Source organism: Hyperoodon ampullatus (assembly GCF_949752795.1).
Source record: "Hyperoodon ampullatus genome assembly, chromosome: 17".
Lineage (NCBI taxonomy): Eukaryota > Metazoa > Chordata > Mammalia > Artiodactyla > Ziphiidae > Hyperoodon > Hyperoodon ampullatus.
In genome coordinates this window covers 39,635,603-39,663,012 of record NC_136930.1, presented here as the reverse complement: position 1 = coordinate 39,663,012, position 27,410 = coordinate 39,635,603, and the positions used below count along the sequence as shown (strand labels likewise).

Sequence of the window (27,410 nt, the reverse complement as noted above, 5' to 3'; positions counted from 1 at the left end):
ATGGTGAAACTTCACGGAAAGAGGTAGAGGAAGATGGGAATAAACAGAGATACAGCGTGATGGAGAACTGGAATACTTAATGTAGTGAAAAGGTTAATCCAACCTGATCTGTATACATTCATGTGTTTAATGTAACTTAAGACCAACAGGACTTTTTTGTTCATGAGTTGCGCTTATGTCTTGGGAACTTCACAGGCTGATTCTCAAGTTGAATTTGAAGCATACATGTATGAAAATAGGGAAGCATTATGGAGTGTTTAAGGACCCAGACAGCCTGATGTAAATTCAGACTCTACTGCTTGCTGGGTATCCTCAGGCAAATAACTACACTGAAGCCTCAGTACCTTCAACCCTAAAGTGAAGAGAATGGCAGTGTCTATCCCTAGGATTGATGTAAGGCTCAAATGAGATACTGCATATGAAGCTTGCTTGGAGCAAAACCCAGCACTGCTACAGATTTTGTTACAGTGTATACTGTATGAAATACATTAAAAAGTGTCCTTTCAAGTCAGTGGCCAAAGAAAGGATTATTCATGAAAGGGATGGGGAAAACTGGTTAATCAAACACAATAACATTGTGAAATCTCTCCTTTACACCACATAACAAAATAAATTTGAGATAGAATAAATAAGTGACTTATAATTGCCAAGCCTATGGACTTTGTCCTAAGGCCCACGAGAAGCCACCACAGGGAAATGACATGATGGATGTGACGTTCCTAAGAAGATCATTCAAGCAATGGTGGCAGAAGGCTTAGAGGGGTTAACCTGGGGACAAGGGACTAATCAATCCAGCCATGGGAGTCTGAATTCAGGCTGAGGCATATGGATAAAAAGGAGGGGATGGATTTGAGAAACTCGTAAATGATTTAGCATTTTCTGGATCAATGCCTGAAACTGGGTTTATAATCATTTTTGAGTTCCAGTTACTAATGCATAATTTATTCCTTATCATCAGAGAATGTACTCATGTTGTGTGCTACTGAGGCAGTTAAATCTACATTGTGAGAAACCGTGACTCAGGGCCCGGAGGAAGATGACTCACTTGAAGCTTGCCCAGTGGTAAGTCCTCATCTCTAAAAACCGGCAGACGACCATGCCCAGCCAGATGCCACCACCGTTGCACAGCAGGATGTCCAGAATGACTTGGTCCCACCAGCACTCGGCAAAATTGGGCAGAAGATGCATGAAGAAAAGCTGAGAAACACAAGCGATGATGAAAAAACAAACGTGAAAAAAACAAACCTGGGGTATCACGCAGAAACATAACTTCCCTTTTAATAGTACATTCTCTTAGCAAAACTTGTTGACATTTTAGGTTTTCCTGATGTATTAAAAAAATAAAATAAAACCAAGGTCTGTAATCAGGTTCTTGTTTATTTTGTGGATGGTTTGCAAATACTGCTAATCCAAACAGCTCCTCTTTTTTTGGACACGGGGCTTTAAAGAAATGATAACCCATCTTGAAAAATACTACCAGTAAATTACCTTGGCTAATGACAACATGACACGGACCCAGAAACGGTCTATAGATATTTGGGCAAAACAGTGAGTAAGTGGTAAATTAGCTTAATAGGAAATCTCACACTAACTGATTTGCAGCGATAATCTTTTATTAAGTGCCTATGATGTACAAGGTGGTGAGATAAAATGGATCAACGTTCTTGATCTTAAGGGCAGAGGCCAGACGCTTATTCAGAACACAAAATCAGGCATGCTGTGGCAAGTGTTACAATGGTGACATAAATTGAAACAGCAGGGACACTAAGAGATTCATTCAGATAGATGGCAATGGAGGTAGACTTCTGGAAGGAAGACAGGGTGGAGTGGGATCATTAAGGACAGGAATGACTGATTTCAAGAGATGGAGATGAAGGTGAGGACATTCCAGAAAAACGGCGCAGTGAGATCAAGGGTGGAACAGAAGCCTTTTACGGAAATAGTTTTGTCCAAAACAAAGGACCCATCGGCTGTATCAAGCAGCATGGCGTGCTGTGTGAAGGCCCGCTTTAAGAAGGTCTGAAATTACAAAGACAACGCCTGACAGTTCTCTGGAAAGAGGCAACTCCATGATTATAAACCTCTGAAGTAATATAATAAATGCTACAAGTTAAAACTATTCATGAAAGCATTTCATAAATTGTAAAAGAATACAAATATTGTACGAGGAGTTTGCCTTCCTGACGTGCCTGCTTCCGAGGAGATACTGAACAGCTCCCGCACGTGACAGCGAGGGGCTGTGTGCTGACCCCCAGCGGGCCACGTACCACCCAGGACTGCATTCTCAGGTCCGGGCCATGACATGGAGCATTAACTCACACGGGGCAGAGAGAAACTTCTGCAGAAGCCAACAACAGACTTGCTGAAATAATACTGGGTAGGGGATGTGGAGGACATACGTCTGCCCGAGGAGCCTTTCTGGAAAGTACCAGATTCGGGGGTGAGACAGCTCAGAGAGAGCGGAGTCAGGGACCTGGAAGGAGCCACATTTGTTCACGCCCTAGGGATTCGGGAGCATCTGCCTGTATGTATGAGGCGGAGCGCTGGGGTCTGGGACTGGGCAGACATGGGCCCTGCCCTCTTGAGGCATAACGTTTAGCAGAAAAGAAAACATCTCTCAAGTATTTAACCTATGCTGAGTGTTTCAGAGGAGAAGAGCCAGGTGCTCTATTTCTAGGTGTACAGACATGACCCCAAACAGTGCAGGGATCAGGGCAGAGAGGGAGGAACTCAGAGGAAGGCTCTGTGGGAGGAAAGGACACAGCATCTTTGAAGTGAAGAATGCAAAGCTGGCTGGAGCAGAGGGCAGGTGAGAGGGTTCAAGGAGGCTGGGGAGGTGGGCTGGGCCAGCGAACACCAGGCATCAGAGGCTGGTTCAGAAGGCACCTGGATTTTGTCTTAAGAGCAATGGACCAACAGGGAAGAGATTTTAGTAGAAGGAGGTGATCGGGCTGAGGGGTGAAAGGTTCACTTTGGCCAAAGATAGCGTGCAGGGAGGAGATGGGAAATTCAGATGAGAGAGGAGAGCGCAGCAGAGGGATGAACTGGAGAGGTGTTGAGAAAAGAGCCACCAGGAAAAGGGAGGCGCAAGAGGCCCAGTGGGGGGCGGGCAGAGGAGGAAGCAAGGGAGGCTGAGGAAGGCCAAGTGCCCTGCACAGGTCTCACGGCGGTGAGGTCCTGAAGATGCCTGCAAGTTAGAGGGAGCCCGTGGTACGAGGGCAGGAGCACGGGCCACGCTCCCCGTCAAGCACCTCTGGATCCACTCCTGGCTCTGAGCTCTGGTTCCCATCAGGACACTGGGAATACACACTGCCCTTCTGGGTTATGGTGAAGATTCAGGATGATGTATGAACAGTGCTGGGCGCTGTTACGGGTTGAATCGTTCCCCCTCAAAAATCCATACGTTGGAAGTCCTAAGCTCCGGGACCTTATAATGTGAGCTTATTTGGAAATGCAGTCACTGCAGATGTAATAGTTGAGAAGGGGTCGTACTGGAGGAGGTTGGCCCCTAATCCAACATGACTGGTGTCCTTACGAAAAGAATGCCATGTGAACGCATGCAGGGAGAAGGCCACGTGAAGATGGAGGTGGACATTGTGGTGATCTACAAGCCAAGGAACACCAAAGATGACCAGCAAACCATGAGCAGAGGCCTAAGAGAGGCTTGGGACAGGTTCTGAAGGAACCAACCCTGCCCACACCCTGAACTCGGGCTTCTAGCCTTAGAGTCATGAGAGGAACACTAATAGAAGCGAATATCTAACTGGCATGCTTTGCTAAAAGTTAGGGTCAGGACAATGACTGGCATCAAGAAATAACTGCACATGGCCAAATTTTGTCCCCTGGGAATGATTAAGAATAACATAATAACTGAACAATAAATGAATTAGTTCCCAAAATATCATTTCGGTAATAGTTTTTCAAGAATATATCTCTTTCATTCATTGAATGAGACAAACTTTTGATGACTGTGATATTTGAGCTACACTGGGAATCCATTTTTAAGTGACACAATGTCCCGGATGGCCTCCTAATTCCCAAACACCACAATTCTATTTAACTGGAAACTAGTTAGTGGGTAAACTACCTATTAACTTCTTAGCAGGTGTCCTCAATGCCACTGAATTATCTTGCTTAGGATTTTAACTTCATTCTTTAGCCGGATTCCATTTGTTTCTCTTTAAGACTTGTGCGACAGAGCAGACCTTAAGCTGACAAGGAGTCTCTCTGTGTGTTTGACACAGGTATACAATATCCCTTGGGGAGTTAAACAGTTTTGTACCACAGGAGCTGCAGAATGGATTACTTGACTCTTAACTGATGGACTATCTTCTTCCTGCATATAAACTGTCCACACTATAGCATCTAGATAGCAGCCCACACTCCCTTCTTACCTCAGTCAGCTCCCAGGTAATACTGATTGTCCAGCAGAGACCATAACTACGGATCAGCAAGGCCTTCATAGCCCAGCCCCAGAAATGTCCAAAGGCAAATATATCAAAATGGCTGATAATCCTCTCCCAGGTGATAACATGGCAGTTCACAGCATACTCCTGTTTAAAATAAAAAGGAAATAATTAGTAATACTCTAGAAATCAACTTGCTTCCAGGATTTGGACAATAAAATGAAAAGAACTGATATGATCTTGATAATTAATATATGTCCTACCCAATAAAAAGTTTTGGTAACTGAAGATGCTTGAGGAAAAATGGACAAGTGTTAGAGTTTATACACCAGAATTGCTTTCCTCTGAATTGCAAAAGCTTGGTTAAAGTGAGAAGCAAAACCATTTTACAAAGGCTTAACCCATCTTAAAGAAGTGGTATCAGGACTTCCTTGGTGGCTCAGTGGTTAAGAATCCACCTGCTAATGCAGGGGACACGGGTTCGAGCCCTGGTCTCAGAAGATCCTACATGCCGTGGAGCAACTAAGCCTATGCACCACAACTACTGAGTCTGCGAGCCACAACTACTGAGCCTGCATGCCACAACTACTGAGTCCGTGTGCCTAGAGCCCATGCTCCGCAACAAGAGAAGCCACTGCGACGAAGAGTAGCCCCCGCTTGCTGCAACTAGAGAAAGCCCGTGTGCAGCAACGAAGACCCAACGCAGCCACAAATTTAAATAAATAAATAAATAAATAAATAAATTTATATTAAAAAAGAAGTGGTATCATATAGCCCATGTCACTTGCCCATAGGGCAACTGTGTTAAAGCCATTAACAAAAACATAAATAGAATCCCAACAAATAAAGAATAAATAGAAACCCAATAGGTTCAGAAATTTTAAAACATATCTCTAAATATCATGGAGTAAAAGAGAAATTATAATAGGAACTTAAATATATTCAGTATTAAATGATAATGAAAACATTACACATCAAAATGATGAGATGCAGTTAAGCAGCGGTTAGAGGAAAATATAAAGCCTTAAATATTTTTATTAGGAAAGAAGAAAAGCTGAAACGTCCAACTTCAGAAATTAGAAGAAAACAGAATTACTCTTCCACCCAAAAATGTATCAAATATTACGTAATTTAAATATTAAAACATTATAAAGCTTTTAAGAATTTAGGTTCCACTTCTAATCTTTTCATTTTTAATATATTTTAAAGTCATTTTAAATCAACTTCCTTATATTTCTGTGTTTATTATGAAGTAATTATCATATGACAACATTTCTCAGGGAGCTCTACATTTCACATTCTTTTTTCCCCAAATTAATCTGATAGGAAGGAGTAAGATTTCAGCCAGCTGACAGAGTTCCTATAAAGTATAATATTTTCAAATTTTAGAAGCAATACTTTCTGAGGGAGCCAAGAGAGCACCACGGTGCTCCTATGTCTCTTCTGAAACCCACCGCCTCAGACTTCTGAAGCCTTTCTCAGACCTAATCCATTCTAATTTGCAAAGCTGAAAGGACATTTTTAAAAATTGTATTTTTTTGAGAAACACTCTCATGTGGTATTATGATGCGTAAGTGGGAAATCTAGAGAAAAGAGGAAAAAATCAATAGGGGTGAGTCAAGATAAGCCTTAAAAAGACCAAACTGCACTGCCATGAGATGAAGGTTCTCCTTCCAGGCTCTGGAGCACGTGCCTGTCCCACGAATCGCAGACGGACAGAGAGAAACACCCTTGGGCTAAAGCAGTAACAGGTTAGGTTAAGGACAGCTTAAAGGTTAAGGAGAGCTTAAGGCTCAGTCAACCCAAATTCCTCACCCACCCTATCCTCTTATTTACTCCAGAGTGGGCTGCTTAGGGTTAGATAAGAAAGGGCTAAGTTCTGTTTTCAGAAATCTGTTCTTAAGGGAATCATGGGTTGAAGACCACTTTGGAGGCCTTTCTACTGTTCTCTGGGAGAATATTTATGTGTTCAACAAATGTAAAGGCACTTTGAAAATCATAAAGAACCAAATGTGTCTACTGGCATATCATTATTATGAACAAATCTGCCAATAATCACATCTGGAAGATCCCGAGATCCTGATGCTAGGAGGGATGCAGGACACCGTGGTCTAATGCAGACAGGGAGCAGCATATGCAGGCACGAACCCCTGGAAGTGGTAGGACAATGTGTGAAATGAGGACACAGAGGTGGAGAAGCCAAGTCTGGGGAGGTGGAAGTAAGCAGCAGGTAAGGACAGATTCTGCCCACCTCCCAACTGGTGGATCGCTGATCTGGGTGGCTCCACCCTCTCCCTTGCTTGCCCAACACTTAACCAAACACCAAGTCCTATTCATTTTACCTCCCCAAGTGTTTTTTCCTCCGTCTATCTCACCACCACTGTTATTTCTTGCTTAGATGCCTTCAGTAGCTTTCTAAAACTATGAAATGCATACATGATGCTCTGATAAGCACCTGATTACCCAGCTCTAGCTCAAGACTGCAGATTTTAACTGATCTCTCTGTAATCGATTCTCTACATACAAAATGATCTTGCAGATCACAAATCAGACCATTTTGGGTGTGTGTCTGTTTGCGGGGGCGGGTGTCTGGGAAGACAGCCTTCCCAGTGTGGAAGGATCTCTGGGCCTCCTGCCCTGCTCTCTCGCTCCTTCCTCCCTAGGGAAGGTGGTGACCCTGGAAGCAGAAAGAACACATGTACTCCACCCTCTTTAGGGTCCTCTCTTTGGAAATTATTTGCCCACAGACAGCACAGGTTCCCATCTGCTCTTTCAACCTTGGAGGAATTTTTTTTTTTGCGGTATGCGGGCCTCTCACTGTTGTGGCCTCTCCCGTTGCGGAGCACAGGCTCCGGACGCGCAGGCTCAGTGGCCATGGCTCACGGGCCCAGCCGCTCCGCGGCATGTGGGATCTTCCCGGACCGGGGCACGAACCCGCATCTGCTGCATCGGCAGGCGGACTCTCAACCACTGCGCCACCAGGGAAGCCCAACCTTGGAGGAATTTTTGTGAGCCAGGCTCTGTCTTGTGGGAAGAAGCCCGTGGTTGTCCAATGGGACAGGGGAGCAGAAGCCTAATTCGGGCGGGGGATGAGCACGACCTCGTGGCCCAGGTCTAAAGCCATCTGCTTCACTGCGCTTCAACCAGGAAGAAATCAGCTGATCCTGTGCACCTTTCTTCCCCAGTTTCAACACTGGAATGGAGATGGGCGTAATGTTTACTGACCCGCTAAAGCACCAATGGAGATCGTGTACCTCCTCTGCTTATAAACCTTCAGGGTCTTTTATTACATTCACAGTGTAACCCTAACTCCTCACCAACGTCTCCCCAGCCTCAGGACCTGCCCTCCTCTGCCTCTAATTCCTACTCTCCTTCACTCTTGACTGATCCCAGCTGCCAAGTTGGGGCCTCCGTGCAGGCTGTTCCTTCTTCCTGAATGGCCTCAGCCCCATACTCCCACTTTGCTTGGCTAATTCCCACTCACGTTTTAGTTGTCAAGTTAGACATCAGTTCTTACAGAGGCATTCCCTGACCTCCCAGACTAGATTGGGGTTCTTTTATAAGTTCTAATAGCACCCATATCTTTTTCTTTATCGTACTGCACTGTATACTGAAATCATTATGCTTTCATTCTTTTTTTTTTAGCTGTTTTATTTTAATTTTTTTATTGGAGAATAGTTGCTTTACAATGTTGTGTTAGTTTCTGCTGTACAGTGAAGTGAATCAGCTCTATGTATACATATATCAGCTATATGTATATATATATGTATACATATATCCCCTCCTTTTTTTTTTTTTCTTTTTTTTGCGATACGCGGGCCTCTCACTGTTGTGGCCTCTCCCGTTGCGGAGCACAGGCTCCGGACGTGCAGGCTCAGCGGCCATGGCTCACGGGCCCAGCCGCTCCGTGGCATGTAGGATCTTCCCAGACTGGGGCATGAACCCGTGTCCCCTGCATCGGCAGGCAGGCTCCCAACCACTGTGCCACCAGGGAAGCCCTCTCCTCCTCCTGACCTCACTCTCCCAACCCAATCCCACCCATCCAGGTAGTCACAGAGCACCGAGCTGAGCTCCCTGTGCTACACAGGAGGTTCCCACTAGCTATCAATTTTACAAATGGTAGTGTGTATGTGTCAATCCTACACACTACCATTCTCCCAATTCGTCCCACCACCTACTGCCTCAGGCCCCCTGTGTCCACACATCTATTTTCTACATCTGCATCTCTATTCCTTCCCTGCAAATAGGGTCATCTGTACCATTTTTCTAGGTTCCACATATATGCATTAATATATGATATTTGTTTTTTTCTTTCTGACTTTCTTCACTCTGTATGACAGACTCTAAAAATCACATCTCTAAAAATGACCCAATTTCATTCCTTTCTATGGCTGAGTAATATTCCATATATAGGTACCACACCTTCATTATCCATTCCCCTGCCGTTGGACATTTAGGTTGCTTCCATGTCCTGGCTATTGTAGATAGTACTGCAATGAACATTGGGGTACATGTGTCCTTTTGAATTGTGGTTTTCTCAGGGTATATGCCCAGTAATGGGATTGCTGGGTCATATGGTAGTTCTATTTTTAGTTTCTTAAGGAGACTCCATACTGTTCTCCAGTGGCTGTATCACTTGCATCCCTGGGATAGATCCCACTTGATCATGGTGTATGACCCTTTTAATGTGTTGTTGGATTCTGTCTGCTAGTATTTTGTTCAGGATTTTTGCATCTATATTCACCAGTGATATTGGCCTGTAGTTTTCTTTTTTTGTGATATCTTTGTCTGGTTTTGGTATCAGGGTGATGGTGGTCTTGTAGAATGAGTTTGGGAGTGTTTCTCCCTCTGCAACTTTTTGCAAGAGTTTGAGAAGGATGGGTGTTAGCTTTTCTCTAAATGTTTGATAGGATTTGCCTGTGAAGCCATCTGGCCCTGGACTTTTGTTTGTTGGAAGATTTTTAAATATAGTTTCAATTTCATTACTTGGGATTGGTCTGTTTATATTTTCTATTTCTTCCTGGTTCAGTCTTGGAAGGTTGTACCTTTCTAAGAATTTGTCCATTTTTCCAGGTTGTCCATTTTATTGGCATATAGTTGCTAGTAGTAGTCTCTTATGATCTTTTGTATTTCTGTGGTGTCAGTTGTAACTTCTTCTTTTTCATTTCTAATTTTACTGACTTGAGTCCTCTCCCTTCTTTTCTTGATGAGTCTGGTTAAAGTTTTATCAATTTTGTTTATCTTCTCAAAGAACCAACTTTTAGTTTTATTGATCTTTGCTACTGTTTTCTATTTCATTTATTTCTGCTCTGATATTTATGATTTCTTTCCTTCCACTAACTTTGGGGGGTTTTATTGTTCTTTTTCTCTAGTTGCTTCAGGTGTAAGGTTAGATTGTTTGAGGTTTTTCTTGTTTCTTGAGGTGAGACTAAATTGCTATAAACTTCCCTCTTAGAACTGCTTTTGCTGCATCCCATAGGTTTTGGGTCATTGTGTTTCCACTGTCATTTGTTTCTAGGTACTTTTTAAAATTTCCTCTTTGATTTCTTCAGTGATCTCTTGGTTATTTAGTAGCATACTGTTTAGTCTCCATGTGTTTGTGTTTTTTACTGTTGTTTTTGCTGTAATTGATATCTAGCCTCACAGCACCGTGGTCGGAAAAGATGCTTGATACAATTTCAATTTTCTTAAACTTACCAAGGCCTGATTTGTAATCCAAGATGTGATATATCCTGGAGAATGTTCCGTGTGCACTTGAGAAGAAAGTGTATTCTGCTGCTTTCAGGTGGAATGCTCTGTAAATATCAATTAAGTCTATCTGGTCTATTGTGTCATTTAAAGCTTGTATTTCCTTGTTTATTTTCTGTCTGGATAATCTGTCCATTGGTGTAAGTGAGGTGTTAAAGTCCCCCACTATTATCGTGTTACTGTCAATTTCCTCTTTTATAGCTGTTAGCAGTTGCCTTATGTATTGAGGTGTTCCTATGTTGGGTGCATATATATTTATAATTGTTATATCTTCTTCTTGGATTGATCCCTTGATCATTATGTAGTGTCCTTCCTTGTCTCTTGTAACATTCTTTATTTTAAAGTCTATTTTATCGGATATGAGTATTGGTATTCCAGCTTTCTTTTGATTTCCATTTGCATGGAATATCTTTTTCCATCCCCTCACTTTCAGTCTGTATGTGTCCCTAGATCTGAAGTGGGTCTCTTGTAGACAGCATATAGATGGGTCTTGTTTTTGTATCCATTCAGCAAGCCTGTGTCTTTTGGTTGGAGCACTTAATCCATTCACGTTTAAGGTAATTATTGATATGTACATTCCTATGACCATTTTCTTAATTGTTTTGGGTTTGTTTTTGTAGGTCCTTTTCTTCTCTTGTTTTTCCCACTTACAGAAGTTCCTTTAGCATTTGCTGTAGAGCTGGTTTGGTGGTGCTGAATTCTCTTAGCTTTTGCTTGTCTGTAAAGCTTTTGATTTCTCTGTTGAATCTGAATGAGACCCTTGCTGGGTAGATTAACCTTGGTTGTAGGTTTTTCCCTTTCATCACTTTAAGTATATCCTGCCACTCCCTCTGGCCTGCAGAATTTCTGCTGAAAAATCAGCTGATAGCCTTATGGGGATTTCTTTGTATGTTATTTGTTGATTTCCCTTGCTGTTTTTAATTTTTTTTCTTTGAATTTAATTTTTGTTAGTTTCATTAATATGTGTCTCAGCATGTTTCTCCTTGGATTTATCCTATATGGGACTCTCTGTGCTTCCTGGACTTGGGTGGCTATTTCCTTCCCCATGTCAGGGAAGTTTTCGACTATAATCTCTTCAAATATTTTCTCAAACCCTTTCTCTTTCTTTTCTTCTTCTGAGGTCCCTGTAATTCAAATGTTGGTGCGTTTAACATTGTTCCAGATGTCTCTGAGATTGTCCTCATTTCTTTTCATTCTTTTTTCTTTCTTCTGCTCCTCCACAGTTATTTCCACCATTCTATCTTCAGGCTCACTATTTGCTCCAGATTTGCTATATTTTCTGCCTCAGTTATTCTGCTATTGATTCCTTCTAGTGTATTTTTCATTTTAGTTATTGTGTTGTTCATCACTTTTTGTTTGTTCTTTAATTCTTCTAGCTCCTTGTTAAACATTTCTTGTATTTTCTTGATCCTTGCCTCCATTCTATTTCCAAGATTTGGGATCATCATTACTATCATTACTCTGAATTCTTTTTCCGGTAGATTGCCTGTTTCCTCTTCATTTATTTGGTCTTGTAGGTTTTTACCTTGCTCCTTCTTCTGTAACATATATTTTTGTTGTCGCATTTTTTTGATGGGTGGGGCTGCATCCTGTTTTGCTGGTTGTTTGGCCTGAGGCTTCCAGCACTGGAGTTTGCAGGCAGTTGGGTGGAGCCCGGTTTTGGTGCCGCGATGAGGACCTCCAGGAGAGCTCACACCGAGTAATATTCCCTGGGCCTGAAGTTCTCTGTTAGTCCAGTCCAGTTTGGACTCAGTGCTCCTCCCACAGGAGCTCAGGCCCGACCCCCAGCCTGGGAACCAAGACCCCCCGCACACCGCACAGTGCCACAAAAAAAAACAACAAGAAAAGGGCAACAAACAAAAAGGAGCAGAACAATAACAAAGAATAAAAAATAAAATAAAATTACAAAAATAAAACATATATTAGAAAAAATAAAAATAAGAATGAAACAAGAACAAAACAGGACCACAACAGAAAAAAAAAAAGCCAGAAGAGGCTCTGGGAGGCAGGGCTTAGGCTCAGGACCTCTGCGGCCAGAGGGGACCCTGGAGGGCAGAGTTTCAGGCCCGGGGCCAAGCAGGCGGGGGAGCCACTGGCTGCGTTCCCCTCAGATCCCCCAACCCCCCGAAGGTCTCTCCCTGTCCGCGCTGATTCCCTCGCCGTGAGTGGGCCCTTCCAAGCGTGGGAACCCCTCCCCGCCCCCACATTGTGCTTTCTTGATTCTAGGACAGATCTTTTTCACATTTAGCATTTTGAGAATTGGGTGGATATTTCAACATATTACAATGTTTGGTGCACATATAAGGTTTCCCTTTTCCCCTTCCCAAAGTCATACTTGTAATTGATGGTGCATCTTACAATTGATGCTGACCTCCTGACCCTATGATCAAGCTTAATGTTATAAAAGAGAGACACCTAGACACCGTGTGGCTCTTAGTGTGATACACAGCACCATCTATGAGCAGCCCTGCCATGGAAACTGGACTGCAATCTGGACCCCATCCAGCCTCTACATCTAACTTCCAGTTTATAGAAAATACAGGGGGACAGAGAGATACATTAATGACACCCTGGAAATGCAAGCTACAAAATCCAGACTTGAGAAGCTCCATAAAATAAACAATGTGGCTTCTTTGACAAACAAACTTCGAGGATGAAAAATGGTATGGAGGGACTGCAGATTAAGAGCTGCAACAAAGGCAATATGGGGACCTTGTCTGGATCCTAATTTGAACAAATCAACTGTAAAAAAAACTTTACGAGGTGGGGAAATGTGAACGCTGCATACTGTTACCTTTAAGCGACTGAAAATGGCATTGTGATTATGTTTAAAAAAATCCATATATTTGGATATAATGTCTGATAACAATGTAAGATATGTGTGTGTTGGCGGCAGTGGGAGAGTGGAATGGAAGAAGATTGGGCCTGTATTGATAAAATTTTAAAAAATTATTGGAGTTGTCTTAGACAATTCTCTTAGAAAAAGAGCCAACGATAATTTGTTTAATTTGCCTTCTTGTAGAGTCTAAGCTCCAAGGGGACAGGGAGCGATTGGGCCTACCCTCTTCCCCACTACCACCAGCACGGTGTCTCACATGTAGGAAAAGCTCAGTGAGTATTTACTAAATGGAAGACTGCTGCTCCAGACCACCCAACCTCCAATTCAGATGTGCTCACAAAGCTTGTCTGAAGCTTAGAACACATATTTTTGAATAGAATAAATATTTAGGAACATAGCAAAGTTTCCAATTATACAAAAGACTGCCTCTAACAGGATTTCAATGACTGCCCTCCCCAACTCCAAGTTATAATGTTAATTTTAAGGGAAAAGGGAGCCTGAATTTCAATGTGCGATACCAGGCACGGACTAGAGCCTGGTATCAGGATTAGGAATAGTGACAGCTGAAGGAACGGGGAAGGCAGAGGGCTCCTGGAGCCAGGCACCTAAAGGCTTCTGTCTTGCATAAAGGCGCTTCTCCTTACCACAGGTTCTAACAAGGGAATGCGTTGCTCTACAGCCATCAATGTACAGATCCTTAGAACTGTAAAAGATTCCTTTAAGGAAGTAAAAAGTGATAAGGGATTGGAGATGGAGAAGACTGAGGCTGGTCTACCACCACCTGGAACTGCAGAAGTTGAAAACAGCCTCAGGCTTTGTTTGGCAAGAAAGAATTAGCCAATCCTTGAAAACTGGTTTTAAATGCCGGTTTCAGCTCTTTTGGGGCTGTAATTGTGACAATCGGATGTCCCTGTGATGTCAAATTCCTAAGGAAGGTAGATGTCAAAGTATTATTAGATTCAACATCCCCCCACTGACTGTGAGAACAAGACTGAGAGACACAACAGCAAATCCACCTGAAGTTAGTTTACTTCATAATATGACCAATTTTGCTTAAAAACCCAGGAAACTTGCGGGGGGAAATATAATCTGGGATATCCTTCTCCCAATCTCCATTTTGTAAGATGCCTGTGAGTGTCAAACACTTGTTATTATAATAACTATATGCTTGAGGCACAGGCCTAAGGGGAAATGTAGGTTTTGGACCCAGAGGGATCTTATATTAAGCTTCTATTTCCTCCTTGGTAAAATGGAGGCATTAACATATAGGCTGTATATAACGCACTCAGCACACTGTCTGGCAGAGCAGACAATCCACAATCAGCAACTGCTGTCAACCTCACTGTAACTGTCATTATCAGCTGTCATTAGAAGCTGTACATCACCCTGTACCATTCTCTTTCTTAGAGGAAGAAACTCCAAGACGGACTTTTCTCCTTGACACTTTTAAATAATTTTTGGCATTCTTATTTTTGTCTTTAGCTTGTCCTTTATAAAAGATAAAGATAAAATCTGGAAACACCATTCCAAGAAGGGTCTGACCAACCTCAACTATGCTGGAATGATCACTCCTTGGACTGTTTATTAAGTCCCTCTGTATGGCTTTTTTGTTTGTTAAACAAGGACCCATCTACGGTCCAAATGCCTGTTCTCCTTTTCTGATTATCACTAGGTGTTTCTTCAATCTACACTAAATGTTAAGCACTTTAAAAAGTAAAAAAGGAAAGGAACTGTATAAAATAGTCTCTTCACTAAAAGTCAAAGTACAGAGTAGTTTTAGCCAAGAAAAGAAGTATTTATTGTCATTTAATAAAAATAATGAATGAAATGGCCTCCATCATTACAACTGGCACCTTCATGGCAAGCAAGTGGGAAGAATCACAGCATCAGGGCCGGGGTCAGGGAGCAGAGAGGCCAAGGGTGACACTGACACAGCAGGAGCAGCTGCCGTCAGAGGACCTGGTGTGTGCGAGGCATCGTGTTAGGCCTTCATTTAGCTCACAATAAACTTCCAAGATAAGTATTATTTCACTTTAAAAAAGAGGGAATAGGCTATAAGTTCGTAGCCCAAGGTCCTACAGCTTACAAGTGTCAGAGGCGCAATTCCCACCCACGGCTGCCGGATGATAATATTCACATCTTCCTACCACCCCCTTTGGGCCAAGAGAGGATTCATTTCCCTGGACTGTACCATTCATGGAACCACGCACTGCACCAACCTGCCCAGAGACCTGGTGTTTAGATATCTACATAGGAAATATGGAGAAGGACCAATTTAAAATGTGAAGTCAATTACCTGCTATACCCAAGAGTCAACCAGTTTCTCTAAGACACAGCAGACAAGTACGTACCATGATATCTGCTTCCCTTGTGGCGTATCGAAGGTTCGGATCTAGCCAGTACATCAGGGATTTAACCTGCTCAAAGTTCAGGAAGAGCAGGAACACCAGGAACAGGAAGTAGAGCACGCTGAGCCCTGAGGGAAACAGAAACATCTTCAAGTTGGGGAGAGAGCAGGTGTCAGACGCACAACACACACTGGGCTCAAATTGCTCATGGCCCAAAGCACCCACTGGTGCTGTAACATGGGCTGTGGAGACCCAAGTGACAAGCTGCTGGTCTTTCCTTTTTTTTTTTTGCGGTACGCGGGCCTCTCACTGTTGTGGCCTCTCCCGCTGCGGAGCACAGGCTCCAGACACACAGGCTCAGTGGCCACAGCTCACGGGCCCAACCGCTCCGCGGCATGCGGGATCTTCCTAGACCGGGGCACGAACCCGTGTCCCCTGCATCGGCAGGCAGACTCTCAACCACTGCGCCACCAGGGAAGCCCTGGTCTTTCCTTTGATGAGAGTCTGACACATGGTCCTACTTCAGACCGAGAGGAGACCCTCTCTGAGAAGAAGACGCCGATGCTCTCATCAGCACCAGGAGTGGCAGACCACGGGCCAGAGCGTGGAGGAGTAGGCGTGGCTTTCAGGCAGGCAGAGTCGAGCAGGCAGGTCCCTGCAATGAGGTCTAGGAGCCAGCATGTGGCTGGGTGCTGGCAGAGAGGGGCACAGAGCAAGGCGGCTATGAAGCGACGGTCAGGGCTCGGGGCCATGGCGAAGACTGCAGGCTTGCTCTTAAGTCAAAGAAGGAGCACCTGGGCTTCCCTGGTGGCGCAGTGGTTGAGAATCCACCTGCCGATGCAGGGGACATGGGTTCGTGCCCCAGTCCGGGAAGATCCCACATGCCGAGGAGTGGCTGGGCCCGGGAGCCATGGCCGCTGAGCCTGCGCGTCCGGAGCCTGTGCTCCGCAACGGGAGAGGCCACAGCAGTGAGAGGCCCGCGTACCACAAAAAAAGAAAAAAAAAAAAAAAGAAGGAGCACCCGACGGGTTTCAAATGGGGAAATAAGATGATGTAGGTAACATTTCAGGAAGTGGACTCTGGTCACTGGGTGGCGAGTAGACCGGAGACGGGCGAAGCCAGGCAGACAGGCCAGTTTGGGGTAGAGACAGAGACAGGTGTGGAGGCGAGAGGGGGCCCAGGGCCACTCATCCCCACCTTACACCCCACCTCAGTGCCTGTGGGCATCACAGCACTGTCACATCATATCGTAATTGGTATCCTAATAATCAACCAGTATCATTTAGAAAAGACAGTTAATAATCCACTTTAAGAAGGCAAAAGCCTGTAAAGACATTTTAGAAAGACTTGAGAACCAGCCACCAGTGGCTTTGCCACTTCTTTTCCTGCTAGAATAAAATGCATATGTAGGGCATCTAGGCGCTGTGATACAAGTGACCTTGGACCACAGTACCCCATCCAAAGTGGGCTGGCAGCAGTTCCCAGGGAGCTGCTCCAGAGGAGAGAATGTCTGTGGCTGAAATTCTCCATAGCGGCTATAGCACAGGCCTTCAGAAGGGGCCTCTCCCGGTCCTCGGGGAGCTCGGGGGGCCTGAGAGTAGCACGGCTGACTCAGTCATGCATCCCGGGGCCCAGGGCGCACGTGTTTTTAGGCAAGCTTATATGATAACCTTCTTATATATTATGTACCAGCTACTTTTACAGATTTTCGCTTCAAACACCCCCCACGACACCCTTTTGAAATAATTATTTTAAGACAGAAAGAAAGTGTCTGTGGAGCAGAAGCCTCTTGACCTAGAGTTCACAGTTGGTCTTCAACGTGGCTGAAGCCCCGGATATAATACACAGAACTCTGTGTGTGTGTGTGTGTGTGTGTGTGTGTGTGTGAGCACGTGTGTACTGGGAAAGGGTCTATAGTTCTCATCAGGTTATCCAAGTGTTCCATGATCCCAGGGAAGAAATAAAACTGCTCATTATTTATGATGGGCCATTTGAAATTTGAAAAACTCAGGTGTAGCCAACAAGCTAAAAAGGACATAACTTCAAGCAGCAAGATTAAGTCCATGAGCTATAAGTATAACGCACCCAGGACTATCTTTTAAGAAATGTAAATGAATCATGCACTTCTCTGCAAAAAAAAAAAAAAAAAAAAAAATCCTCCCAGGACTTCCTCCTGCCCTTCACAGGCCCTGTGGGGTCCCATCTGTGCCCAACTCTGCCTGTCTCACTACTCCCAGGCCTGCTACCCTCCAGCCACACTGACTGCGGACACACCAAGCCTCTTCTAGCTGGGGACCACTTTGGCAGTCTTGCCTTAGCCTGGCCTTCCTCCCCGCATCTTTGCCTGGATCCTTCTTTACAGGCGGGTTTCTGCTTAAGCACACTTCCTTCAAGCCACCCCTCACCTGAAAGTGAAAGTGGCTACTTAGTCGCTATTGCCTCTTGTGGTTTTAATAAACTTCCTAGCGCTTCGTGGCATCAGCTATTTTTTGATTATTGATTTGTTTCACAGTGTGTTTGCTATAGCTGCCCTCCCTGCCCGGGGCCCCTCCACCTGCAGCCTCCGGGCCAGAGCAGGCACTCACGCAGAAGGACTCGGTGAACACCTGCTGAGCGAACGACCAAGATTCATTACTAAATTCAAAGAGATTTGCCTATAATCTCTGAAGGGTGAAAAATAAACAAACTTGAGCCAAATGTCCATTTTTCGGTCCTTTTGCATAAGATTAAATTTTCTGAACTTTGTATAACTTATTTGATGATTATTTAGGTAAGATGAAGCCAATATCTGAAGTTCTGAAGATATGCTTTAAATCCACTCAGGTGGTTTTAGTCTTTGGACTAGAAATGAAGTAACCATAAGAGATCCAACATTTATATGAGATGCTTATCACTAAACCTTAGTTCAAATCAGGGCTCTGTGCTAAGACTTCTCTTTTTCTAAGTTCTTTCCCATTCACAACACTGGGGAGTTTGCTGGGGTTTCAGTCCCTCCTGGATGCTGACGAGACAAACGTGCTCATACGATGCACGTGAGCTTGCACTAGCGAATAGCAACGTCAGGAAGAACAAGCCACATTCCCTCATGTCAAATCCTGTGCATTAACAGACAACAGCATGGGGGCGGGGTGGTGAGAGGGGTAGGGGTGGGGGCTTGAAACAGTTCATGTGTATGAGAATTTCAGCTGTCACCAGCACTTTTTTGTGGCAGAGCATTTTAATAAAAAATTGATATCAGGAACACCAAAAAGTAAAAAGTTATTAAGTTTTACAGTAGACTGGTAAGGAAAACTGCTATAATATACAGAAAAAGATTTGCTTCAAGTAGAATGGATTTTTAAACCGACTAATGGGTAACTCACCAAAAACCATTCGCCACAAGGCCGGATGAGGTCGAGTAAACGGACCTGCAGAGATAACATCACAAGGTCAGAACAGACTGCTTTCAAACCAAGACTAAAATAAAGACAGTGATGCTGATCTCCACAGAGATAAAGGGTTAAAAAAAGCTCTCCACTGTTAAATTTTTTTTTCTACATAAATACTCTGGGGTCAAAGTCTAGATTGAAATGTTTTAACCACATTGTAACAACCATTCCCCACAATTGTAACAGGCACCAATCTCAACAGAGGCTTTTTTTCTTTTAAAGCTTTGTCTTCAGAACTCAGATCATAATTTCCCGTGGACACAATGTTATAACAGCGAGTAGGTCACCAGGCCAGCCTTTAACTGTATGTAATACTTACTGGACATTAACAAGAAACCTCACAGTCCCCCAGGAGCTACTGGACATCCTGTGTGTCTGTGTGTGTGTGTATGAGAGAGAGAGAGAAAAAGAGAGAGAGAGAGAGAGAGAGAGAGAGAAAGAGAGCGGACACTGAGGGGCTCTGACAATAAAAGAGAGAAATACCAGTGCCTGGAAAACAAGTGCAATGGGGAGTGACACTGAAAGCAAACCCTTGGAGCAGTGGAACACACTGGTGCAGGAGCTTTTGATCATGACCTGTGGTAACAAAAATACCTTTGACTAGCTCAGATACACGGATGCAGATTCCACAGGAGGGAAAACAAAGTTTCACAGGATGAAATTTACTCTTACTACAAGTGATACAACAATACTGTCTTCTATTTTATTTCATTAAAAAAAATAATAGGGGCTTCCCTGGTGGCGCAGTGGTTGAGAGTCCGTCTGCCGATGCAGGGGACTCGGGTTCGTGCCCCGGTCCGGGAAGATCCCACATGCCGCGGAGCGGCTGGGCCCATGAGCCATGGCCGCTGAGCCTGCGCGTCCGGAGCCTGTGCTCCGCAACGGGAGAGGCCACAGCAGTGAGAGGCCCGCGTACCGCAAAAAAAATAAAAATAAAAAAAATAATAGAAGACAAACGCAAGTAAGCTGGGCCTTGATCTGTTCAACTGATTTACCACCAACTGAAGGGTTACAGCTCGCAAATATTGACCATTGTTCTAGAGGGCACCTGACCTATTTGGGGCTGCCCACGCCTTCCTGCACTTGGAGGATTTCTAGCATTGTGATCCCACATCTCCAGGAGAGATGCCAAAGCTTGCTGCTCAGATTCCTTATAAGCAGGTCCGGGTCTTTTAGTCGCACCCACGCCAGACAACATCAGGAGCGGGTGACAGTGGAGGTAAGTATGCAGAGCTCTCCTCTCCCTTTGGCCCAGGCCAGCAGGGACACTAGTGGGAGGTGGCACTCCTCACACTGGTGAAGGTGGCTCTGGCGACTGTGGCAGAGGCAGTTCCCTTTAGAGTTCTCTGTACACGTGATGGTGGGACAGACCGTAGCCAAGGCTCACTCATTAGACCAGGCCTGGGTGATGCGCCTTCAGCTCCTAGAAGCTTAGCCTGGGGCCTGGCTTCCTAGCCCTCCTAGGATTCCTCTAGCCAGTCAGTATCGGAGAACAGGCTTTTGCATCAGCAGAGTCAGCTTCTGTTGTTTATGACCAGGAATCCTCTCTGCAGCAAACATTACATTGTAAATTTTATTCTGGGACTCATTCTAAAGAGCCCATTTCTTCTTAAAGAGACCACACTGAAACATTCTAACTGCTTTCTTTGGATGAATCAAGTTCATTTTAGTAATATCAGTTACAAGTACCTCCACCCTCCATATTGATTCAGTTTCTGAGTTTAGATGAGGAGAGATCAGAAGATGAGTTAAGTTTGAGGGACTCTACTTTATCCAAAATAATATGGTGTCTGAGTTTTGGATGGCAAGTTGAGAGAGCTCAGATAAGTGAGGGATTTGTCTGAAAGTTTATCTGTGTCTGTTCGATTTCTGAGTTCTGACAGCAAAGGCTCAGACAGCACGGGACACCTGTATTCTTTTTAATCAGCTGTTTTCTCAAAAAAGGCACAGCAAAGCATAGAAACCAGAATCCCCTCCCAGGTAACATAACCTGGTTAAATTTCTTCACAAGTTATTGGAAAACTGATGGCTAAATTTGTCTTCTTTTAAGTAATTTTAATAGCTTGACTTGTCACCAGGAATGACTTGTCTTATGGTAGCAGTTTCGTTTGCAAGCATTACTTCATCCAAACTATTTTTTTAACATCTTTATCGGAGTATAATTGCTTTGCAATGGTGTTAGTTTCTGCTTTATAACAAAGTGAATCAGTTATACATATACATATGTCCCCATATCTCTTCCCTCTTGCGTCTCCCACCCTCCCGCCCTCCCTATCCCACCCCTCTAGGTGGTCACAAAGCACTAAGCTGATATCCCTGTGCTATGCAGCTGCTTCCCACTAGCTACCTATTTTACAGTTGGTAGTGTATATATGTCAAGGCTACTCTCTTTCGTGCCAGCTTACCCTTCCTCTTCCCCATGTCCTCAAGTCCATTCTCTACATCTGCGTCTTTATTCCTGTCCTGCCCCTAGGTTCGTCAGAACCTTTCTTTTTTTTTTTTAGATTCCATATATATGCATTAGCATAGGTATTTGTTTTTCTCTTTCTGACTTACTTCACTCTGTATGACCATCCAAACTATTGAATTAACCCCTTAGACATAACGTGGGACCCCAGCTTTCTCTATGATTTCTTCTTACAAGGTGAAACTCTGAAATTTTATGATCTATTATTTGGCTCGCAACAGAATTCCATGCCCAATCGGTACATGGCAGTGGGGTGGTGAGAGGACCACCATCATTCCCATTTTATAGATAAAGACACTGGGGCATAAGGAACTCACCCCGGGTCACACGGCTCACAGGACTGCACTTCAGGTCTGAGAGCCCATGTGCACTTTCCCATCAACTGTCAGAACTGGGCCAGCCTGGGAGGGGGAGGGGGAGGGGGAGGGGAGGAGTTGACGGTCTGAACCAGGACTGTCTTGTCTCGGGGCCAGGAGAGGGGCAAGAGAGAAGCAAGCTGTAAGTGATGTTTAGCGCTGCTGCGATGTGGAATTGATAAGCAAGGTGAGGGAGGGGGCAGGGAGCTGATACACGTTCCCGCGCATCACATCCACCAGTAGAAAGGCCTCCAGAGTCGTCGTCGGCCTATGATTGCTTTAAGAGCAGCCTTTGGAAAACAGAACTCGGCCCTTTCTTCTATCTAACCCTAAGCAGTGTGCTCCAGAGTAAATAAGAGGATAGAGTGGTTGAGGAATTTGGGGTTGATGGGGCCTTAAGCTCTCCTTAACCTAACAGGTAACTGCTTCAGCCCAAGGTATTTCTCTCTGTCCGGCTGTGTTTCCAGAGACAGACACACGTTCCAGGGCCTGGAAAGAGAATTTTCATCTTACTGCACTGCAGTTTGGTTTATTAAAGGCTTATCTTGACTTGCTGCTATTGAATTTTTTCCTCTCTTCTCTAATATCCCATTTATACATCATCATATTACTTCATAAGTGTTTCTCATAAAATACAATTTAAAAAAAAGTCCTTTCTGCCTTGCATTTGATCTGAGGAAGGCTTCAGAAATCTGATGCGGTGGGTTTCAGACAGACAGCAGAGCACCGAGGAGCTCTGCTGTCCTGAACCAGGTGGTGAGGACAGATCACGGGGCCCTTTTGCCTACAAAAGGCAAGATAAGGCCCTGGAATGTTAGGTGACCTTTCAGTTGCTAACTTTAAAACCCAACCCAGGCCTTACTTCAGTCATCCCATCTGTCCTCTTCTTTCTGAGAAGAAATTCTGAATGCTTCCATGTAGTATTTCCAGAAGTGCATGCCTGTAGCGTTACTCACAAAGAGGAGCCTCTTCACCATCACAGACAAGAATATTGCTGAAAATACTCTTTTGCTTTTTAAAATATCAAGGATGAGGCTGGCGTTTTCCTGTATGAGAAGCCTTGATACTTATGCTCACTAGGTCACCCACACTTGGTTGCTCTGGTCAAGTCACCCTGAAAGCCTCCTACAGCATCCACCTGCCCAGGTGAGTATAGCCTTCCCGGAACATTTACCTCATCCCAGTACCTTTCCACAGGTCTTATTCCCCAGCAAACTATTTTCTCGGTGGTCTTCCTCTGATCAGTGTTATGGCCAGGACATCAGTAGGAGTGACCCATCTGACGGTGGGCTTCTTGTCTATACTTTATTTCTTATTTGGTAAAAGCTGCCTGGAAGAGTCTGGGTCTTCAGTTCAGTTATGCAGGAGAGATGGGGAAGGTGTCTCAGGGTGGTGATGGAGAAACAAGTGCTGGTTTTATTTACAAAGGTGGTTTTCTTACAAGGCACATTGAAAAATTACATGTTTTACTTTCTCATCAGTCCCTATGTCTAGAATACATCATTTTCAATCAGATATCAAGAACAAGTTTTATTTCAAAAGAAAATAGAAACCAAACGACTTTGCCTTGAGAAAGCAAGCATTTAAAACACTTCCTCTGAAGTCAGGGAGATCAGCTTGGTGCTTTGTGACCGACTGGAGGGGTGGGATAGGGAGGGTGGGAGGGAGGGAGATGCAAGAGGGAAGGGATATGGGAACAGATGTATATGTATAACTGATTCACTTTGTTATAAAGCAGAAACTAATACACCATTGTGAAGCAATTATACTCCAATAAAGTTGTAAAACAAAAAAACAAAAAAACCCCCCATAAGATCACAGCTTGACTAGCCAGCAACCTATTGTCATATCCACGAATAATGGAGTTCCAGGGACCAACCCTAGGGAGGCAGGGTCCTTTTAACCAAAGTCAGAAGCTGCATCTTCGCAGCTGCACGTCTGTGCCTTTGGGTCCTCTCAGTCTGCCTCTTCTCTTTATTATCTCTTTTTCAGCTTTATGTGGTATAATTGACAAATAAAATCATGAGATATCTGATTTGTATGATTTGAAAGTTTAAATTCCTCTAGGAAAAACCTAGAAAAGGTGAATAAAATTATCTCTAAGCAAATTTCAAACCTAAGAAAGAATTTTTCTACAAGAAAAGGTAGTGGAGCGGGAGACAGAGAATGGGGGGACACAGTACCTTTTTTTTCTCTCATTTTTATCACCTTCATGCATCAAGGAGATGTGATTCGCACTATCTCAGCTCAGAGAAATGAGAAGAGGCCAAAGGAGAAAGGGAAGGATAAACGCAGGAAAATCAAGAAATACTAGTTATCTCACTCTCTTCAAAATACCTTGACGAAGTGCTGAATGGTGCTACTCTTGCAGATGAGGAAAGGAAAAGAGAGGGCTAATCTATGAACTTTTTTCCTGGCAGATTCATTCTTAATTCAACATATATTGATTGAGAGGCCACTCTGGGCCGGGCACTGGGGGTACAGGGTAAGGCTGTGGTGGTTTGGGTCGGGGCGGGGGTGGGGGAAGGGCAGGAAGAGTCCATGGAGGCCCTCAGGAGCTGGAAAAGCACACAGCAGTCACCTGTTGAAAGAAATCTCACAGCCAGCTGGAGATGCAACAGGTTTCTAAATTTCACTGCAGTGACGAGAGTGATGCAATTGTAATTACACTCCAATGACACAGTGGCACAGTTAAAATTACACTTACACTTGAGTGTCAGTTGCTACAAGGAGGTGGACGTGGCATTTAAAATAGTTTTTTCAAGGGAACCAAAAGAGAGAGAATGGGAGAGAAGACAGCAGGAAAGAAGCGGGCGTAGGTAACAGACCCTCTGCCTCCAAGGTCTCCCCTCAGGGTCTCTCTCCATGTCTGTTTGTAGGACTGAAGGAAGGAACTCTAGCCCTCACCCCGCCACTCACCCTGTTGACTGTCAAATGAAATTCTGAGTCTCCACTCCTCCCCTATGTAACTCAGGGGTAAATTCTAAGCCAGTGGAGGTTATCCTGTTTCTCTTTTATTCTTTCAGTCAGTGAAGATCTACTAGAGATCTATGATGTGCCTCTGATGTCCTCCAGCCACTGTAAACGCCTGTCCTCAGGTCTGCTTGGAGCAGAGGCATGTGGCCTGAGCCTAATCAAAGAGGAGTGAGAGCAAGTGTGCTGGGGGGTTTCTAGAAAAGGCCTCTTCACTCTTAAAAAGATGCATGGGAAGACATGACCTCTTGTTCTGTTGGACACTCTCTGTGACTACATTTCAGCAGTGCAGCAGCTGTTCCAAGACCACGAGGGCAGCAAAGCACAGGCATCTTGCTGAAGATGGTGGAGCAGAAACAGGTAAAGAACCTGGGTCTTCACGTGTCACTGAGCTGCTGAATTAGTCAGCCCTGAACCACTCTATCTCAGAACTTCTTGTAATGTAAGAAAGCAAACATTTTATTTATCCTTTAAGCCATTTTGAAAGGGGTTTCCTATTACTTGTGGCCAGAAGCATCCTGACTGTTATAAAACCTCATGGAGAAAGTCAAGGGCCTTCTTTGCTATCTAGACTCTGTACAAAAAGAACCAGACGGCCCCTCCTGTAGGAGTTGATCAATTCTAGCACACAGAGAGCATATGTAAACTCACACATACGAGACCTATGGACACAACCAAATTTAGGCCTATACTTAAACATTCAGGGCAGCCTTTACTAGGTCAAGGATAAATGCGTTTGAAGTTGCCAAAACAGAGCCATTCTGGGAATGCCATCCACTGCGGGCACTTCCCCAAAACTGCCTTTCAAGGACAAGGCAAATGCTGGGCTCCATTGCTCCCATTCATTCCATTACTTAATTTGAGAATTTGTGCCAAGGGTGGGGAGAGAGGAAGAGAAGGTGACGAGACTGGAACAAGAAGAGTCATGTCCATTGCACTCGGAGAAGCATCCACCTAGCACCAAGGCTCCTGCAAAGGCTGTAGTCTGAATGCCAGTGGGGGGGGGCAGCCACATGCCCAGGAGTACCCTTTCCCAGTGCCTGCCAGCTCCCCCATCATCTCTAGGGCACCCTCCAAGGCCACCCCCAATTTAAAAAATATTCAATAACAGCATTCTTTAATGTGGAAGACTTACAGTTTTACTAATCTGATGTAAAGTGTGAGCAAATGGCTCTTTAGAGAACAAGGCTGACACTGTGTTTGCTTTGTACACGTGGCTGCAAGATGGTCCCTCCAAGCACTGCTTCCCTAAGGTCCTTGTCCTTCCTGCACAGAATGCTGAATGGACTTTGTCCTTTTCTAAATCTGAGCCCTTGGTTTTGGTGGCGGAAGGTCCAGATCAATCTGCGGGCTGACATTTGGGCTCCAGAGCAGCAAAGGCACAACCACCGCCACTGGGCGTGAGGTCCAAAGCACACTAGGCATGGGCCAGCTCAGGCCCTAAGACTGTGCTCCTGGGAAAAAGAAAAGCCAGAGACTGACAGAGAGAAGAAGCGGAGGGAGATAGAAACATGTAGAAGACAGAGACGAAACACCTCACGATGGGCCTCCTATGAGAAAAGGCCAGGACTTCGCCGAGTACAGAAATGTGTGGGAGCGGAGCCCTAACAGGAGGCCGGCATCAGCGGCTGGGTGGCAGCTCAGGGGTGACTGACGGCCTTGGGTTCAGCTTCCTGAGCCGTAAATGGAGCAGGCTGAACTACATGAGCCCTGTGGGTCCTCCCCGCTTTGTGTGTATCACAAAGTCCGGGCAGCCAGGATAAGAAAAGCATAAAACAAACAACTTTTATCTTTCCAAGAGGAGAACAAAAGCCCAGTCCCACCATGAGAGACTCAGCCAGGTAAGTGGACATTGAAGATTAGATGTCTTCATGAAGGAAGAGAGGAAAAATCAGCAGAAATCATGCAAAATGTCACGTCCAACAGATTTAATCCCCCAACCTTCAGGGCTTTTGGAACCTCAAGAAAAACAGCTGCTAATGAAGCCCCAAAGCTCAGCTCCTGTCAAAGCTCCACAGAAGGGATATCTGTAAAATCATGGCTATGGAGAGACTGATCTTTGAGAATCCTCAAACTTCCAAAATGGCTCTCAGAAAGAGCAAGTTTAATTTTTTTAAAAAGCAGAAAAGCAACCTTTGAAGCTGTGAAGAACTAGGAAACAATGAACACACAGCCAAGGAAAGCTGGAGACTTGAAGAACAGACATACCTTTGGATTGATCAGTTTCCTGCACACGTACTATGTTCTGATTGACTGATTTAAAAATAAAAATTTAGGGGCTTCCCTGGTGGCGCAGTGGTTGAGAGTCCGCCTGCCGATGCAGGGAACACGGGTTCGTGCCCCAGTCCGGGAAGATCCCCACATGCCGCGGAGCGGCTGGGCCCGTGAGCCATGGCCGCTGAGCCTGCGCGTCCGGAGCCTGTGCTCCACAACGGGAGAGGCCGCGACAGTGAGAGGTCCGCGTACCGCAAAAAAAAAAAAAAAAAAAAAAAGAAAAAGGATGGTAGGGCACAGACAAGATGAGAAATAGGAATAGAGGGCATAGAACAATAATGTTCACGGCATCAAGTGATGGCCGGGAAGTAAGCAGCAGAACTTCACAGGATACAGAAGGTAGAAGGCTGAGGGGGGTGATGGTGACCACTACCTGAACTGTCACCTACTCACCTTCCCTAGGGACTCTGGTGGCCATAGACCCTGTGTTGGTATCAAATCTGAGATGCAGCTCACCATCTCCTCTTTCTGGGCTGTATTCTTACTCCATCTCTGTAAGGCCAGGTTCTAGAGCTCAGGGGGACCACCCATAGCCTCTGGTATTTTCAATGTGTGTAAAAGGCTTGATGCC

General features: G+C 44.6%; 1 protein-coding gene across 2 annotated transcripts in view; it reads right to left on the bottom strand.

Annotated features, from left to right (window-relative positions):
- The window catches only part of PTDSS1 (phosphatidylserine synthase 1), a gene marked incomplete at its 5' end in the record, with an annotated part of 67,350 nt that overhangs the window by 24,509 nt on the left and 15,431 nt on the right, over nucleotides 1-27,410 (bottom strand). For both annotated transcript variants that reach the window (XM_079722440.1, XM_079722441.1), the window contains 4 exons: nucleotides 1,046-1,197; nucleotides 4,395-4,553; nucleotides 15,345-15,469; nucleotides 18,704-18,748. In XM_079722440.1, the coding sequence (XP_079578566.1) occupies nucleotides 1,046-1,197; nucleotides 4,395-4,553; nucleotides 15,345-15,469; nucleotides 18,704-18,748 (481 nt within the window). The remainder of the gene's footprint in view (nucleotides 1-1,045; nucleotides 1,198-4,394; nucleotides 4,554-15,344; nucleotides 15,470-18,703; nucleotides 18,749-27,410) is intronic.